Below are 18,560 nucleotides of genomic sequence, written 5' to 3'. Positions count from 1 at the left end.
TTATGAATTTGCAGAAAGCCCATTTTATTCTTTATTCTAACCTTTTAGACACCTGGTTGAATGACTGATTAGCACTTTTCTTTTTACGGGAACATCTCTCAAAACACATCCTGATTTCCTCACACTTCTTTCCCATCATAGAAACGGGTACCTACCTCTACATTGAAGCTTCCTATCCACGAAATGACGGTGACAATGCGCGCCTGGTGTCGCCTATGATGCCATCAGACAAAACGAGTGGCAAATCACACTGCTTCACTTTCTGGTTCCACATGTACGGCCCTCACGTCAACGCCCTCAATGTGTGGAAACTGACGGGTGGTAATTACGTCAAACTGTGGACCAGAGTTGGTGATAATGGAGACGTTTGGAGATACGCACAAGTTGATCTCTCTTCCAATTACCAATACCAAGTATGTCTGCAAAGAATACTCTCTTTTTATGACCCACTAAAACAACATACCGGATTGCTTCTTCCAATTGGAATGTTTTTCCATAACTGCCATACCTCTATAGCTGAAACCTCACGTGATTCCAAACGAACTATCCATTAAGTCTCTCTATATTGGAAAGTTTAGGTTAAAAATAATATTGTCATTTTACAAAAACCAATCTAGCTTTAACTTTTTGTCTGTAGAATTGATTTTGGTCATTATCTTTCTTAATGATAGGTTGTGATTGAAGGTCTACGTGGTACCAGTTACCAAGGAGATATTTCCATTGATGATATCGACATCAAAGATGGACTCTGCCCTCAACCAAGTAAATAGAATACTTTTCTTTAATAAAACGTACAAGATATTTCTTTCCCTGATGTTATATTTGGCGTATATTTATTAGCCAAAAATTACCCAGTCTACAAATCTGCAAATTTCTTCATTATTTGGAAACATGCAATTTAACTTTTTCGATTTTTCAGCATTCTGTGATTTTGAACACGACATGTGCAAGTACACCAAAGATCCTAAAGGAGATTTTGATTGGACTAGAAACCGTGGCGCTACAACGTCTTTCGGAACCGGCCCCTCTGTTGATCACACTCTTCAAACCAAGCAAGGTTATTACATCTACACAGAAGCGTCTGGTCGACGTCGTTTCGGAGACAAGGCTCGTTTGATCGGACCGGCTTTAACAGACAACCAAGCTTTCTGTTTCCAGTTCTGGTTCCACATGCGTGGCTACCATATTGGAAATTTGAACATTTACGTCAAGGTAATTCTTTACCATCATATCCACCAATAGAATTATATTTTAACTAGGTTATTTAACAGTAAAATAACATGTCTATTTATTACTATACTACACTAGCTGAGAAAAGATCCATCCAAGAATTCAATTAAAAAATTCAGCATCTTTATATATATAGACGTTCGATTGGTTAATCTGTTTTAATACCTAAAGTAAAAAAAATTATTATTTCAGACTGCTGGTGGTGGTCAAAGCTTGGTCTGGCAACGTAAGGGTAACCATGGAGATTTATGGAAGATTGCGCGCGTCAATATTCGTCCACGACAAGGTCGTCAAATCATCATCGAAGGCGTTCGTGGAAGATCTTTCCTCGGTGACATAGCTTTGGATGATTTGAAACTGATGCCAGGATATTGTCCTCCTCCAGGTGAATGTCGCTTGTTATTCTTTTTGGACCTACCCCGGTGGGGTGGAGGTCCTATAAATTAACCCGTGTTCGTTAGTTAGTTAGTTAGTTAGTTAGTTAGTTAGTTACCAACTTTTCTCGAGATTGGCTCATTCAATTTTTCTGATTTTTTGCACAAAGGTGCATTACTATAAACCCTCGAATGTGACGGAGCCCGATTTTCGAAAAAAAAATTTTTCCGGCCGGTAGAACCGGAAATGTCCCGAAAAAAGCGGTTTTTTGAGATTTTCTCGAGATTTTATCATTAGTTTTTTGCGATTTTTTGCACATAGATGCACATTAGTACTGCCGAAAAGGTGTTGAAAACCGTTTGGCGAAAAAAATTTTTTTCCGGTCTGTAGAACCGGAAATGTGCCGGAAATCGTCGTTTTTTCACATTTCCGTCACATTTTTTCAACTTATTTAATTGTTTCTTTACAGAAAAATGTTCTTTATGATGATGCCCAAAACTTAGCATCGTTTGATTTCCAAAAAAATCATCCTTTGAATCCGGAACTCCTTAAAAATCGCCGGAACAGCCGAAAACCGGCGTAAAACGGTTTTCCTTCATTTTTTCAACTTATACTCGACAGATTTTCATGATTTTTTGCACAATGATGTAAAATGGCAATGCCCAAAATGTGACAGAGCCCAATTTTCGAAAAAGAAATTTTTTCGGCCGCTAGAACCGGAAATGTCCCGAAAAAAGCGGTTTTTTGAGATTTTCTCAGTTTTAATTTTCTCTGAATGATTGATTAAAGTGTCGATATTATTTTTCTTTCACCGTTAAACATCGATGCGTTTCTTAATTGCTTTCTCCGTTCCAATAGATATATAAATCGAAATTTAAAATTATACATTACTTCCATTAAATTCTAATTATTCGTTTTATAAATAGGTAGGTCCATTAAAGTATTACTTGCTCAGGCCCTTTAAGTGGATTTCTTTTCGGAAAAAAGTTGATTCTACTAACCATTTTTGAAACATCATTACTCTTTCAAAAAAATTCATTTTTTAGGAATTTTTTCGACTTCATGACGGAAAAAGATAGAATTTTAATATGGTTACAATGATACCCATCAAGTCGGTGAAAAATTTACATAGAATTTCATTAATGTGGAGAAAATCGCTAAAAAATACATAAAATGGCGCCTCCGCGGGATACACGCTTTTTTTTTTATAAGAATGGTGTTTTTTCATTTCATCATGGATATTCTTAACTTTTTGGCGAAAATCATCCAAAAATATTCTTACAGTATTCTTAGTTTAAGATCGAAATTGGCAATCTACAGGTTAAAATGCATTAAAAATGGCATTCTTAAGTTTAGTTGTTAAATTCCATGATGGTGATATTCTTAGCATATTCTTAATTTTTTGGCCATTTTCATCATGGACATTCTTATAAAGTGTATTCTTATAAAAAAAAAAGCGTGTACAGCGTTGAGCTTATCATCTCAATTTTTGTACACGAGTAGTTCAAGCAGGTGGCTGTTCAAAACTACCTCAATAGTGAAAGATATATTTGTAGTCTTTTCTCTATGCACGAAAGAATTACCAAAACTTCAGTATTTTCACTTGAGTTCAAAGTTCAAGCCGTATTTTAACTATATTGCACAATGAAACCCTCCACTACAGAGGTACTTTCAATATGCTGGCTCTCCTCCCTACTGCATTGGAAAAAGAAAATCACGAATTTTCAATTTTGTATCGCGCGGAATGTAGGAAAAATATATTTTCTCCAAGAAAATACTCAAGAAATGGATGGTACAGGCCAATGGGTAAACCTGTTTGTTAAAAATGGTTGATTGACAAGTAGATTCTTACGCAATAAGCCAGTAAATTCTTTCGTTCTTTTGAGCATAAACCAATTAACTCTCTCTCTTATTTATTTCTTAAAAGAATGTTTACAAGAATAATATTTCGTTTATTAAATAATCTTTTAAAAGTGTTGATTGATGCGTGAGACCTTTTAATTGAACATATAACTCTGTCGGTGTTTTTTTAGACTGTACCAGAGAGGTCTTAAAAAAGAGGGAAAAGAAAATTTTCGTTTCAGAACCACTTAAAGGGCCTGAGTGTCATTTGATCAATTAACTTAACAGTGATCTTGGACACTGTTTGTGATTTGGGTATTTCCAGTCTTGCCAATGCATTCATTCAATCTTCAAAAAACGAAGGCTGAATCACTAGCTCCAAGTTCTCCCTTTTCATTGTTTCGGATTACATCTTATTGAATTGTTTCATGCTTGCTTTCAAGGTGATTGTTCATTCGATGGTGGATTGTGTTCATGGAGAAATGTGAAAACGAACGACGACGATTTTGATTGGATCTTGAACAGCGGAAGCACTGCGTCCATTTTCACCGGACCCACTAAGGATCACACCACTGGAAGCGGTAAGGTCAAAGTGCACTGTGCAGTCTCTACCCTTTCCCACTTTTCCTTTAAGTGAATTTTGGATAGTACGAGAAAAACTTTTATCGTGACATCAATAATTTTGATTTATAATTTTGATTGAGGAGACGATTTACATTATGCTTATTGTATGGGGAGTAGAAGGACAGTAGAAGGGAGTAATTATTTGCTAAGTTTCAAGACTTTTCTATGGTTTCCAGGTGAAAAACTTTCTTATGCTTTCTTTTTCCCAGGTAAATACGTTTACATTGAAGCCTCCAATCAAAACCAGAACGAGAAAGCACAATTGATCTCGGAAGACTTCTACCCAACATACGGACGATGCATCCAATTCTGGGCTCACATGAAGGGAGCAGGTATCGGAGAATTGAGTGTGTACGTCAGAGGACAGAACGCTACTGCAAACTCCATGACCAAGATTTGGACCATGTCAGGTCAACAAGGAAGTGGTGATTGGTTCAGTTGTCAAGCTCCCGTTGCATCCGCTTCTGATTACCAGGTATGAATCTCTATTCTATACTCAGTGAAACTAAATGCATTTGTTAACTGACTTTTGAACAAAAAAACTTTATTTTTAATCATTTCGAGGAAAGTAATAGTTGAATATTAAAGTAAGTTTGGCTTTTCACCTGGTTAGAAGGAAAATCTTGGAAGATATTACTAACATTTTTCTGTAATTTTTTTCTCACTAGATTGTGATCGAAGGAACCCGTGGAAACTCCTACACTGGAGATATTGCTGTTGACGACATCGTGTTCACCAACTTCCGATGTGTGAACCACCCACAAGGTTCTGTCGCCACCACACCCAAACCTACCACGACCACCACCACCCTTGCTCCTACATTACGTACGTACACACATTATTTTTGTCAAGTACACATCAATAAGCTCTTTTATAGTATTTAGTCTTTAATACGAATTGAAGGTTTTTAAATCTATAAGAAGTACTATGAATGCAATAAAGCAAAGCAAATCAGGGGGAAATGTTCGGCACATAATTTCAACAAGCTGTCTTCACTCTTCCTGATAAGAAATTCCCGGCCCAGCATTAAAGGCCGTATAAGGGGTGTGCTAAAAACTAATCTATTTTGAATGGAATTCTTATAGCACCAAACCACTACACATGTAACTTCACTTACGACAAATGTAACTGGAAGGATGACACCACAGCTCACTTCAATTGGACACGTGCTCAAGGAAAAACAACTTCTGTTGGTACAGGACCTCAAGTCGATCACACTTCTGGTGCAAGTATGTTGCTAGATTGCTATTTTCTACTACGATTCCTTTTTTTGATTACGTGGAACAAGGCTTTCGATGTATTTTTTCAAAGATTTTTTAAGGTTGGAAGATTGGAAGAAAGTAGTCTTACTAAAAAACCGTCACTGCGTCTGCTTAGTCGAAGCCAAAACAAAATTTATAATTTCTTAAATCAACTTTAGACGGATGGTATGTTTTCATTGAGACGTCATACCCACGTAAGATCAACGACACAGCTCGTCTCATCTCTGATATGATTCCATCCACCAATCAAATGTGTTTGCAGTTCTGGTACCACATGTACGGAGATCACATCGCCAACCTCACTGTTTATCGCAAAGCGTCCAATCAAATGACAATATTGTGGCAGAAAGCTGGTACCCAGGGCCCAAGATGGCGTCATGCAACAGTTGATGTTTCCTCAGCCTCCAAGTTCCAATTGGTACTTGAAGGAGTGAAAGGATCTGGGTACAAGGGTGATATTGCTTTAGATGACATCACGTTAGATCCTGGAGCATGCCCACCACAAGGTGTGTAAAATTTAGTTTGGAAAAATATGAATTCTAATTTTATGAAGCGGTTGAGATTCAAGTTTGTCTGAGTAGAAATCGACGTTAAAAAAGAACAGCTTGGTTTCAGTTAGAAGATGCTTCTTCAGAGCAAGCAGAATTTATTTGATTATCATTCTCTGTTTTCTGTCTTAGCCGAATGTACTTTCGAAGACCCCAACCTTTGTGGATGGACCAACATGGTAGGAGACAACTTTGATTGGACTAGAGATAATGCAGGAACTTCTTCTTCTTACACTGGACCGAGAAACGATCACACCTACGGAACTGCTGCAGGTTAGTCCCTTACAATTCATTTAAGTAGGTCATTGCACTAGAGAAAAGGAGCTATTTTCTTCCTATGAAATTTTAAAAGCTTGATTTACTTGCTTTTATAAAACCCATAACTTTTCTAGGTATAATTTTGTAACGGCAAGTCAAAATGTTATTGACTACCCGGTGTTCCACGTCAAAAGTAATCTTCTTATACTTAACTCATAAACTCCACAACAATTTGCAGGTTACTACATGTACATCGAATCATCAAACCCACGATCAAAAGGCCACAAAGCTTGGTTGAAATCCAAAGAATATACTCCATCATTGGGACGTTGTCTCTCCTTCTGGTATCACATGTACGGCGTACACATCGGTGACTTGAACGTCCTCATCTACACCAATGGTTCACGATCTGCTCCCATCTGGACGTTGTCTGGCAACCAAGGAGGCTACTGGAGACCTGCACGTGTTACCATCAGAAGCGCCGTTCCCCATAGCGTGAGTTCAAATTTGAGAATTTCTTTGACTTTTATTTCCGCGGAGAAAGTTCTTTCATAGCCACTGAAAAAGTGTGAGACAAAGGTTTCTAGGAGATTTTATAATAGATAATTTGTTTATGTACCAAAGAACTCGCTGAGTATTAATTTTATGGAGCCTTCTATGATAAGTTCTTATTCTAATTCGACCCTCTCTAACCTTCAGGTCATCTTTGAAGGACGAACAGGTGTCTCGTACCGTGGTGACATTGCAATCGATGACGTCATGATCAGTGATGGCCCGTGCCCAGACCCTGGAAATTGTGATTTCGAACGCGACTTGTGTGGGTACACAAACAGACAAAACATCGATAACTTCGATTGGATGTTGGGAAGTGGTAAAACATCTTCGGTGTACACTGGACCAAAGACTGATCACACTCTTGGAAATGCTAATGGTAAGATCATTGTTTTCCTTGCTTCCCCCCAACATGTCTACAATCTGCAAATATCGTCCCTCGGGTTGGGAATTAAACTCTCACTACTTAATTATTGGCGATGACAAGTAGCAGACAATGTAAAACTAACTAAATGAGAAAATATCCATTTAGTTGAAATTTTCAGACAGTCCATAGCTCATAACCAAGTCGTTTTTATCTTCTCTCTTTATAGGCCGTTATCTATTCGTCGAATCATCTTACCCACGACTGAGTAACGAGAAAGCCATCGTGCTCTCTGAGACCATCCCTGTCAAAGGGGACGGCAAATGTGTACAGTTTTGGTACCACATGTATGGAACAGACATCGGTGTCTTGAGAGTGCTCATGAGAGTCGGTTTTGCTATCTCCGAAACGGTTGTTTGGGAACTAAACGGTAACCAAGGAGATAGATGGTACCAAGGACAAGCACCAATGCTCAGTAGAGGACAAAACATCCAGGTAATCTTTGAACAATGTGTTGTCATTTATTCTTCACGTTGTAGAAGAATGCGTGATAAAAGTAATAAAATGAAAGATATGATGTCAGAACCGTTTCTCATCGGATAAAATCTCCCTAAATGTACATTTTTGTAACATGATTCGTTATTCCATTTAGATCCGTTTCATGGGTATCCGTGGTTCAGGTTACAAAGGAGACATTGCGATTGATGACATCACTGTGGTTCCGTACGGTGCTGGGTGTGGTGTTCGACCATCCTCTGCTCTGCCAAGAAGCACCAACTTTGAACGTGGATTGGATCGATGGAGACAATCGACCACCGATCAATTCCAATGGACCAGGAGTAAAGGTCACACCACCTCAACAGGGACTGGACCTAGTATCGACCACACCACCAACACAAGTTAGTCTTTTTGATTTTTTTCAGTGAAAAGAGAGAGAAAATGCCCCAATAAAACTCTGTGAATTTCCTTTTTCTGATCTATTGTCAAAGTAACAAGTGGTAGCAAATAGATAACAACTTACTGCTCTGAACTAAACAATCCTCTTCTTCGACTTTTTCCAGCCAAGGGTTACTACATGTATATTGAGGCATCTTATCCTCGCAAAGAGAACGATACTGCTGCTCTTGTCTCATCAACTTTCATCGGGAACGGAACCAAGGTCAACTACTGTCTCTGGTTCGCTTATCACATGTATGGACCACACGTCGACACCCTGCGCGTGTACACCTCATCCCAAGGACAGAACAAACCCTCTATCTGGCAACGTAAAGGCTCACAAGGACCCAACTGGCGACACGGTGAAGCGCAGATCACGGTCTTACAAAACACACAAGTGGTCATTGAAGCCAAACGTGGTGTATCTTACAAAGGAGACATTGCTATTGATGATTTGGACTTCTACTATGGTGACTGTGTTTCTTCGGGTGTTTGTACTTTCGAAGGAGCAAATATTTGTGGATGGTGGGTGAACCCAAGGTTGCCATTGAAATGGACACGTGCTAGCGGATCCACACTTTCAACGGCCACTGGACCAAAGAATGATCACACTTATGGAACCCCACGTGGTACGTATAGTTATCTTTTCATTTAAAGCATTTAATTTATTGAGAAAATCTGATTTGGTAGATCCTGGATTCTGTCTGGTATCAGTATATTCTGTCTGGAATCAGTATATTTGTGTATTTTGTATCTCAAGTTTTCACTCTTAGGGCATTACATGTACATCGAAACTTCAACTGGAGCTGTCAATTCCAAAGCTGAAATGTGGAGTTCGTGGTACTATTCGAGTGGTCAACATTGCGCTCAGTTCTTCTACCACATGTATGGTGATAATATCGGAACATTGACAGTGTTGGTGTCTTACAGTGGAAGTTCTTTGAGATACATCAAGTTCAGAAAGTCTGGTAATCAAAACGATACATGGAATATGGGACGAGTCACCATCAATCGTAAAGGATGGTTCAGGGTATGACTTTTAGTTTTTTCATCAGCAACCTAAATATTTCCTAGAATTTGGGAATAGCAATTTGAATAAAAAAACTTTAAATACAACCATTTCTCTTTTCGAAGATTTCATTCTGGTACTACTGGCCAACAGAAAGTTTTCTATTTTTAATATTGTCACTTGTTATTTTGTAGATGTTGGTGCGAGCAACCAAAGGGAATGGTTACAAAGGTGATATTGCCGTTGACGATTTCCGTATCCGTGATGGCGCATGCCCAGCAGAAGGTGACTGTGACTTTGAACATGCAGATCTCTGTGATTGGCAACAAGAAACCAAAAACGATAAATTTGATTGGATTATCGGTTCCGGCAAAACGGGAAGTTGGTTCACTGGACCAAAGATTGACCACACCACTCAAAGCTCAGGAGGTAAGGAATTCTAATTCCATTCAGAGAAGGATTCTCTGGATATTTGTCGGTTGTTTACAGATTGCATTTACACAGAGTCTTCTTTATGGCGTCTTAAAATCTGCACTGCAGTCCTTTTTGATATTTTTTCCAACCTTTTACTTGTTTTTCCCAGGTTATTATGCGTTTGTGGAAACTTCAGCACCACGCCAACCAGGCGACAAAGCCATCATAAAGAGTATCAAGTTCGATGCTACTTCGGCTACCGGAAAATGTATGACATTCTGGTACCACATGTACGGAAACACTATCGGTGACTTGCGTGTTTACTTAAGAACATTTAATGGTGTCAACACTTTGAAAACTGATTTGATGTGGAAATTGAGTGGTAACCAAGGCAACCAATGGATGCAAGGACGTATGGGCATCCGAATGAACGTTGAATACCAGGTTGGTAAAATAATTCTTCGCTGAAGTGTGTTGAATCTACTCTTTATGCTCTTAATACTGTTCATTATAGTGTTGTAGACATTACTCTGATGAGATTTGTTTGCTCCTCGACTCGAGGTTTTAGCTAATGGTCTTAATAATATTTGAGTAGGATTGAATCAATGTCGTAAAATTTTTATCGGTAAAATGCTTCACGCTGGTTCAATTGATGCTTCTTGCGTGAAGGCTTTCTCGTATTCCATTACAACCGAAGTAAAACCCGCTCTCTTTTTCAGATTGTGATCGAAGCAGTGCGAGGATCGAGTTTCACTGGTGACATTGCTGTGGATGACATTGAATTCACCAACAGTTATTGCAACTTCATGCCAATGACCGCATGGCCACCTGGCAAGTCGACACCAATCCCTCCAACCACCACCACCACTGTCGGCCCAACCACTGGTATATCATTATTATTGAATTGTATCAAATATAGCAGTACCACTTCATTAATGTCTATTTTCAATATTCACCCTACGCCTATGATCCCAAAATGTTTATTTCATACATAGGTGAATTCGGGTTGGACTCTTCCTAAAGTCTAAAATTTAAGATATCGGCAAAATATTTTAACGGGCAATATTTATTCGCCTTAGGTAACACTGGAAACGATTGTAATTTTGACGTCAATATCTGTCCTGTATGGAAAACCAACTCCTCTCGCGGAAACTTCTTATGGAAACGTCATCAAGGCTCCACTGCGTCTGCTGGTACTGGCCCTAAGCAAGACCACACTAAAGGCACAGACAAAGGTTACTATGTGTACATTGAGACATCAAGCCCAGCACGAATCAACGATACAGCTTGGCTATACAATGATAAAGTGGACGATTCTATGGATCATTGCATGAGTTTCTGGTATCACATGTATGGACCACATGTTGGCTCGTTGAAAGTCTACTTGTCGGTATGTTTGTTCACCTTTAGCCATTTCTATTTCCTGGATCAGTCTAAATCACAATTTGGTTAGAGGATACCAGCAGACATCAAGCTGGCACATAATGCTCATCTAACGTTAAATGGACGACATAAACGTTAAATATGAACGTTAAGCAATGTTGTGTGTGTTATTCTTATTATTTCTCGTAACACCAAAGAAGTTCAATATAACATTCAAAAAGGATTAATTTCTTTTCATAGTATGCTGGCAACAGGTCATTGGTCTGGCAACGTTCGGGAACACAAGGTGACAGATGGCGACATGGTCAAATCTTCGTCAAGAGAAGTACAAGAAACCAACCGTTGACCGTCATCTTCGAAGGTGTTCGTGGTGCTTCTTTTGCTGGTGATATCGCGCTCGATGACGTGGCTTTCGCAAAGAACTCTTGCCCAATACCACGTAAGGGTTTATTTTCATTTTCATTGACTGCTATGTGTTTGATTATGCAAATTAATTCTATACATAGATATGTATCAACATTGATATCGAAGGATTTAAAAACGATCTCTATTAATACAATAATGACCGGTTAGTAAGGGCTGTACTGAGAAATACTGTCTGAGGTGAAGTAATGTCTGAGCTTGCGTAAAACCTTGCATAGACCGTGTCAAAACAAACCGGTTAACAGTATTGATTTATCGGACTTGTGTCGTTTAATAAAATCCTTAATCATGGAAGTGCAAAGGAACGCTGATGTCAAAAATATCCGACAACAACATCATAGCTCGTTTGACTCTTTAAATATATTCTTTTTCAATTGTTCAGGTGAGTGTACATTCGAATCGGACAGCTGGAATGATGCTAGCGGATCAAACAACATGTGTGGATGGACTCAAAGCAACGCGGATGATTTCGATTGGACCATCGGTTCAGCCAACACGCCTTCAGTGAAGACAGGACCACGTGCTGATCACACGTTGAACACCTCTGCTGGTATGAACGTTTTTTTTTTAATCAAATCTTCATCATATCTTTTTCGTCACATTTGCTCTTATAAAAAGTTCTTATCGTGAAAGATCAGATTAAATTTGTATCTGCGCACATAACAAACCTATATATTTCTTTTACATTTCATTATCACTGGTGTAATTTTTACTAAAATATTCTTACAACTATTCACATGTTTTCCCCAGGTCACTACTTGTACATTGAAGCATCATGGCCACGAAGATACGGTCAAAAGGCCGATATCATTTCCAAGCAGGTCCAACCGACCAAAGGACAATGCTTCACTTTCTGGTACCATATGTACGGACGAACTGTTGGTAACCTCACCCTCTTCCAAAGAGCTAATGGTGCAGACACACCAATCTGGCAACGTTCATCGAACCAAGGAAATGCCTGGCGACCAGCTATGGCTACCATCAAAGGAAACGCACAGTTCCAGGTAAGATATGGCTGCTTGGTTGTAATCAAAAACAATTCTTCTATGTTTATAAATCAAAGTTATAACTTCTATAACTTTAAACGATACTATGTTTATTGCGCTACTAATGGTACTACCACCTAACTAATTCAACCTTCTTTTTTCTTTTTGACAGCTGATGTTCCGTGGTACGGTAGGACGTAGCTACGATGGCGATATTGCGATCGATGATATCATTATTCTGGATGGTGAATGCCCTAGACCAGGTCAGCTGTTTATTTCTATCGATTTTGTTCCCTTGGAGTGATCTAAATTGTTCTAATCTAATGTTCACGTACGATTTTTATTTTCGATTCATTTTCCTCGATCACTACATAGTACTTCATAGCATTTTTCTTTTGAATTTAGGTGATTGTGACTTTGAAAATTTCGGTATGTGTACGTACATGCAAGGAAAGGTGGACGAATTTGATTGGATCAGAGCACACGGAGGTACGTCTTCCTGGAGAACTGGACCATCCAAAGACAACACGAAGGGTGATGCTACCGGTCATTACATATTCATCGAAACATCTGCTCCACGAAAAACTGGAGATCGTGCCGTGTTGATCTCAGAACAATTCCAACCGACCAGTCGAACGAACGGACGTTGCTTGCAGTTTTACCGTCACATGTATGGTCCGCATATCGGAACTTTGAATGTTTACCGGCGTATCGGAGACAACCAAGACACGAAGATTTGGACAGACTCTGGTAACCAAGGCAACTCATGGATTCAATCTCAAGTACCAGTCTTCAGTGACCAGCCTTTCAGAGTAAGTACCTCTCTTGTGCAATGTCCTTTGATTTTTATCGCTTTCATCTTACATATCCTTTTAACAATCCTGAGGACTCGATATCAATATCGGTATTTTACTTTTACTTTCTCATCTCATCTCAGCTTGTATTCGAAGCAGTCCGTGGAACTTCCTACCAAGGTGACATTGCTCTTGATGACATCAACTTCTCCAATAACTTCTACCCATGCTCATACATTCCATCGGATTCTAAACCACCCACTGTTATTCCTACCACCATCACGCCCGCTGACGCCAACTGTACTTTCGATCAAGGCTTGTGTAAATGGACACAAAGAACTGACGATAAATTTGATTGGACATTGAAAAAGGGAAAGACAGGATCGACTGGTACTGGACCGCTCGGTGATCACACCTCTGGAAATGGTAAGGCTCCATAATTTAAGATTTTCACTGTGCTGCTTCATATTAGATAAAAGCTTTATGATTGGTTCGTTAATAAATGACGCCTTTGTATTTATCCTTTACTGGGCTTACATGTGAGTTAACCGCTGTTCTTCAAGCGGTACCGGAAGCTAACCAGAATTATTTTAAGCTAAATATACGCTATCAACTCAAGATAAATTTGCAAAACCTTCTATTTAAAACTGAATTTCTTTTCAACTATTCACCTTGCAGGACAATACGCTTACATCGAGGCCAGTTATCCACGAAAAGAGAACGATACTGCAGTGTTGAGGAGTCCAAAGATTCGACCCATCACAGGCGGTGTTTGTTTCAGATTCAACTATCACATGCATGGACCACACGTTGGAACATTGAATGTCTACCGTGTCATCGGGAAATCCCGTGTCAAGTACGATAACTTCTTTTTAGAGATGATATTATAGCCGGCCAGACATTTATTCATATTATTAAATAGCAAGATTAAAATCTTCTGATCTCGTGAAATGCATGCTTCACATGACCGGGATAGTTGGAAAAAAACCATGCCTTGGTTGATGATTAAATTTCGTTTTCACCTTAGGATTTTCACACGTGTTGGAACTCAAGGAAACGCCTGGCGAACAGGACAAGTTAATATTCGAGGTGTCCGTCAAATCTTCTACATCGAAGTAGAAGGTGTCCGAGGTGTCAGTTACGCTGGTGATATCTCCATAGATGACTTCATCGTATCTGATGGATGGTGCAGAAAACCAGCACATTGTGATTTCGAACGAGACCAATGTTTCTTCAGTAACACCCGATCCGGTGACAAGTTTGATTGGAAACGTTCGAATGCAGGCACTCCAAGTCTTGGCACTGGACCACGAACTGATCATACCACTGGAACCAGTCTCGGTATGATAAGATTAACATTAAAGCTTTTTTTACAAACCTAGATGGTGATGTGAACGATCGGATACCTCTTCTCTCATCTGAAATTGTTTTCTTCTTTTCCAACCATTTGAACAGCAATGCCAATTACTGGGATTTTATAAATTTCATAATTATATTGAAAATTGGCTTGCTCTGTTTTGCGACACATGAAACATATGGCCCATTGTTCACACTAACGTTTATCTTGCTTTCTTCTTCAAGGAACGTACTTCTTCATTGAGACGTCTTATCCACGACGAAAGGGAGACAACGCCATCCTTTACTCGAACGTCTACTTTTCTGCCAAGAAGGGAGCGCGCTGTTTCAACTTCTGGTATCACATGCAAGGATCCGGTATTGGAACTATGAACATCTTCCAATACAGTAGGAGAACGAAACCAATTTGGACGAAATCTGGTGACCAAGGCAACAAGTGGATCCATGGTCGCGTCACCATTGGTGAAGGAATGAAATACAATTACAGGGTATGCTTCTTTAGTAACCCAACCTTGCTACTTCATCGGTGTCTCTTTTTAACAATAGAACCACATCTTGCATATCTACAATCCCCCAAAAAATATCTTGAGGCAGAAGAGTTCTAAATATTTTTCAGAGATAAAGATCCGTCCCCGCACCCCACTATTAGTGTTGAGTCCGGAAATGGCCAAGAACTCAACGCTTACAATCGGGGAAACAGGGACCATGTGAAGTGTCTCAGATATAAATTTTTTGGAGGGGGAGGGGTCGAGTTGAGCTGTTCAACTTTTGTTGTCATATAGTTTTTATGTAAACTTTTTTCGTTTTTTGTTTCTACATAGCTTTACATCGAAGGTATCCGTGGCGTGAATTACCAAGGAGACATCGCCATCGATGACGTTTGGGTGGATGAATATCCATGCCCAGCTGCTGGTGCTTGTGACTTCGAATCACAATCATTCTGTACTTGGTCACAAGTTCCCAACTTGAACAGCAACAGGACAGGTTACGATGACTTCGATTGGGAACTACAAAGTGGAAGCACACCATCCATCGGTACTGGTCCGAAAGTTGATCACACCAAAGGAACGCCTCTTGGTAAGTGATAAAATTCAGAACCACTCAATGGGAAATGAGCAATTTGTCGTTGCGGTGTCGAAATAAATCGCTAGAAGCTAAGTAAAATTTTAAAAGTTATCTTATGCTCAACTAAATAGAGTTTAAAATTATGTTTCTTTTGGTTGAAGCTAAGTATTTGAATTTTCATTCGAAATAGATTTATTAGTTAAAGATATAAGACATTCGTATTGATTGGATCGGTTTCTCTTTTTTGTGATTTTCAGGAACATACGCTTACATTGAAGTGTCGACCATCAAACCTGGCAAGAAAGCCCAATTGATTAGTGAAAAGATGACAGCCACCAAGGGACGTTGTCTCTCCTTCTGGTATCACATGTTAGGAACCGGTATTGGTAACCTCAATTTCTACATCCAAGATCAAAATGGCCGCCAATTGGTGAAAACAATCTCTGGTAACCAAGGAAGCACGTGGAATGCAGGAGAAGTTGGATTGCATTCCAAGAACGATTTCAATGTCATTATTGAAGCTGAACATGGTACTTCTTACAGAGGTACGTGGATGCAATATTCCTTTTAGAGAATCGTAAATAATCTTCGAGAGAATACGAACTCTATTTTGTGTTGAACATCGTCAACCTACCTACCTTTACTGTTTCAAAAATATAATTTCACCAGTTTAATCTATTATTATCTCACACACATCCCTCTTTTTTCAACAGGTGACATCTCACTTGACGACATCAATGTAAAAGAAGGAAACTGTGTCGGATTGTGTTCTTCTGTCCCTGCCACTGCTCGCGTATCATGTGGACCAAGCACCGTTACAGCAAGCACATGCGTCATCAATTATGGTTGTTGCTATGACGACACGATGAAAGACCAAGGATTACCGAGCTGTTTCCAACATCCAGGAACTTGTGCTGCGGTGCCGGTTGTCGCAAGAACACAATGTGGGTATGTCGGGATCTCAAGCTACTATTGCGGTAAACGAGGGTGTTGTTATGACGCTTCTGCCAATGGACCGAAGTGTTACAACCCACTCAGCAAACCAACTGATTTCCCAACCACCATGGCTCCACCCACCACACCTAAACCTTCCATCTACGATTGTAACTTTGAAAAGAACTTCTGCTCTTTCACCAACATGGCTGGTGATAATTTGAACTGGCAACGCCACAAAGGTGAAACAGGCAGTTGGGGTACAGGACCTAAAGTCGACCACACTCAAGGCAACGAACAAGGATACTATGCTTATGTGGAAACCTCATTCTCCAAACAAAACGCAACGGCTAACCTACGCTCACCAAGGATCGCTTTCACGTCCGGAGGTGATTCCGTTTGCGTGCGCTTCTGGTATCACATGTTTGGTCAACACGTTGGCGCATTCAACATCTACCAAACACAATCTTCCACAAAACTTGGCAAAATGATCTGGCAACGCAAAGGAGCTCTTGTAGATGATTGGGTCTATGGTCACGTGACTGTACCCAGATCTCCAGCATTCTACGTAAGTTAAGCGGCAGACATTTGAGTTTTCAGACTTCTTATTCATAAATTTTACCTGCTTCCTTTGTCTCTGGTCACATTTCATGGAATTGGATCTCAGCTCACCTAATTTCGCTTTCTTTGAATCTTATCTCGATTATCATTCAAAGAACTTTTGAGACCTCTAATTTTCATTTTATTCAAAGAGGTTTTGATTTTGATTTTTTTTCTCTCGCTTTGCAGATGGTTTTCCAAGCAGTCAGAGGACCTGGTTACCAAGGTGATGTCGCTATCGATGACGTTAGCTTTGTGAATGGACCATGCCCACCAACAAGTATGTGTTTTGTTATAGAAAAGAGTTTTTCGTTGTAGATAAAGTCAGAAAAATATTTAGGGTAATTGTCGATTAGAAATAGGTGGCCTGACTTAATTATTGTCCACTCAGTTTAGAAAATGAAAGATCTACGCTTTCGTAAACTATTTACCTCTTTCTTTATGAAGTGACTTGTGGTTTTGAGAACAGTGGTATGTGTGGATGGACACAAGATGCTTCCGATCAATTTGATTGGTCCAAAGGAACTGGCAACACCACCAGTGTCCAGACTGGTCCTAAGTGGGACAAAACTTATGAAACTGGATTTGGTAAGTAAAACGTTTTAACTCCGACCGAACATTGCTAAACTAAAACGAGACATTAGCGTTTCTAATGTAGTTGTCAAGAAAAAGTGCTTTGCTTTGATTTATGTAACTTCGCTAACGGCCCGAGATATTTTTATTTAGTTATTTCCATTATGGCATATTGTTTTGAATTGTTTTAACAGGTCATTATTTGTACATCGAGGGTTCGTATCCAAGACAACCAGGAGACATTGCGCGCATCGAATCATTCGAACACGCTCCAACCAAAGGCAAATGTTTCCAATTTTATTACAACATGTACGGAAATGGTATCGGAACAATGAACATTTACATTCGACGTGGAAAGACAGTGGATCCCAAACCTCTTTGGTCGCTAACTGGTGAACAAGGACGTGAATGGTTGAGAGGTCTGGTGACCGTTGAAGAAGACTCTACCAACTGGAAGGTAACTAAGCTCTATCTTTTTCCCAAGAGAATTATAATTAAACCAGGAATTTTGCAATCGATTTTCAGTAAATCACCCAGTTTTGCTTGGACAATTTCGCGCCAACGAAACTATTATGAACATACAATCCTTCGGCACTCGCTCTGTGTTCCAAGGATGTCAAAACCACTCCATTTAACCATCTTTTCTTTTCTTCTCTCTCTCGCCAGTTAATCATCGAAGGTATTCGTGGTGGTAACTTCAACTCGGACATTGCCATCGATGAGTTGATGTTCACTGATGGAGCATGCACACCCAAAGGTGATTGTGACTTTGAAGACAAGAATGCTTGTGGTTATGAGAATGATAAGACCAACAAGGTCGATTGGCTGGTTTACAGTGGTAGCACACCAAGTTATAACACAGGACCTACCGTCGATCACACCACAGGAACAACTACTGGTAAATATATACGTCAATTCTCAATATATTCGAACAGACTTGAAAATCTAACATTAGGGGCCTCGATTTTAGGGTGAGGTGCCCAAATATTGCTGGGATAAATTGATGTTGTCACCCAGACCTTAAATCTAAGGT

At 39.5% G+C, this 18,560-nt stretch overlaps 1 protein-coding gene across 2 annotated transcripts in view; it reads left to right on the top strand.

Annotated features, from left to right (window-relative positions):
- LOC136813222 (MAM and LDL-receptor class A domain-containing protein 1-like) overlaps window positions 1-18,560 on the top strand; it is a 61,976-nt gene that overhangs the window by 15,258 nt on the left and 28,158 nt on the right. For both annotated transcript variants that reach the window (XM_067069738.1, XM_067069739.1), the window contains exons 30-65: window positions 142-413; window positions 672-762; window positions 920-1,212; window positions 1,423-1,615; window positions 3,891-4,028; window positions 4,281-4,546; window positions 4,740-4,896; window positions 5,157-5,300; window positions 5,492-5,839; window positions 6,014-6,154; window positions 6,378-6,634; window positions 6,839-7,070; window positions 7,285-7,550; window positions 7,708-7,954; window positions 8,117-8,620; window positions 8,765-9,021; window positions 9,195-9,429; window positions 9,584-9,858; window positions 10,134-10,299; window positions 10,494-10,804; window positions 11,038-11,236; window positions 11,603-11,770; window positions 11,971-12,224; window positions 12,379-12,469; window positions 12,612-13,018; window positions 13,144-13,426; window positions 13,679-13,856; window positions 14,028-14,341; window positions 14,582-14,844; window positions 15,178-15,433; window positions 15,679-15,966; window positions 16,135-16,922; window positions 17,144-17,234; window positions 17,402-17,542; window positions 17,722-17,984; window positions 18,194-18,425. In XM_067069738.1, the coding sequence (XP_066925839.1) occupies window positions 142-413; window positions 672-762; window positions 920-1,212; window positions 1,423-1,615; window positions 3,891-4,028; window positions 4,281-4,546; window positions 4,740-4,896; window positions 5,157-5,300; window positions 5,492-5,839; window positions 6,014-6,154; window positions 6,378-6,634; window positions 6,839-7,070; window positions 7,285-7,550; window positions 7,708-7,954; window positions 8,117-8,620; window positions 8,765-9,021; window positions 9,195-9,429; window positions 9,584-9,858; window positions 10,134-10,299; window positions 10,494-10,804; window positions 11,038-11,236; window positions 11,603-11,770; window positions 11,971-12,224; window positions 12,379-12,469; window positions 12,612-13,018; window positions 13,144-13,426; window positions 13,679-13,856; window positions 14,028-14,341; window positions 14,582-14,844; window positions 15,178-15,433; window positions 15,679-15,966; window positions 16,135-16,922; window positions 17,144-17,234; window positions 17,402-17,542; window positions 17,722-17,984; window positions 18,194-18,425 (9,009 nt within the window). The remainder of the gene's footprint in view (window positions 1-141; window positions 414-671; window positions 763-919; window positions 1,213-1,422; window positions 1,616-3,890; window positions 4,029-4,280; window positions 4,547-4,739; window positions 4,897-5,156; window positions 5,301-5,491; window positions 5,840-6,013; window positions 6,155-6,377; window positions 6,635-6,838; window positions 7,071-7,284; window positions 7,551-7,707; window positions 7,955-8,116; window positions 8,621-8,764; window positions 9,022-9,194; window positions 9,430-9,583; window positions 9,859-10,133; window positions 10,300-10,493; window positions 10,805-11,037; window positions 11,237-11,602; window positions 11,771-11,970; window positions 12,225-12,378; window positions 12,470-12,611; window positions 13,019-13,143; window positions 13,427-13,678; window positions 13,857-14,027; window positions 14,342-14,581; window positions 14,845-15,177; window positions 15,434-15,678; window positions 15,967-16,134; window positions 16,923-17,143; window positions 17,235-17,401; window positions 17,543-17,721; window positions 17,985-18,193; window positions 18,426-18,560) is intronic.

Source organism: Clytia hemisphaerica, unplaced genomic scaffold, assembly GCF_902728285.1.
Source record: "Clytia hemisphaerica strain Z4C2 unplaced genomic scaffold, Clytia hemisphaerica genome assembly, whole genome shotgun sequence".
Classification (NCBI taxonomy): Eukaryota; Metazoa; Cnidaria; class Hydrozoa; order Leptothecata; family Clytiidae; genus Clytia; species Clytia hemisphaerica.
This window is presented reverse-complemented; position numbering and strand designations above follow the sequence as displayed.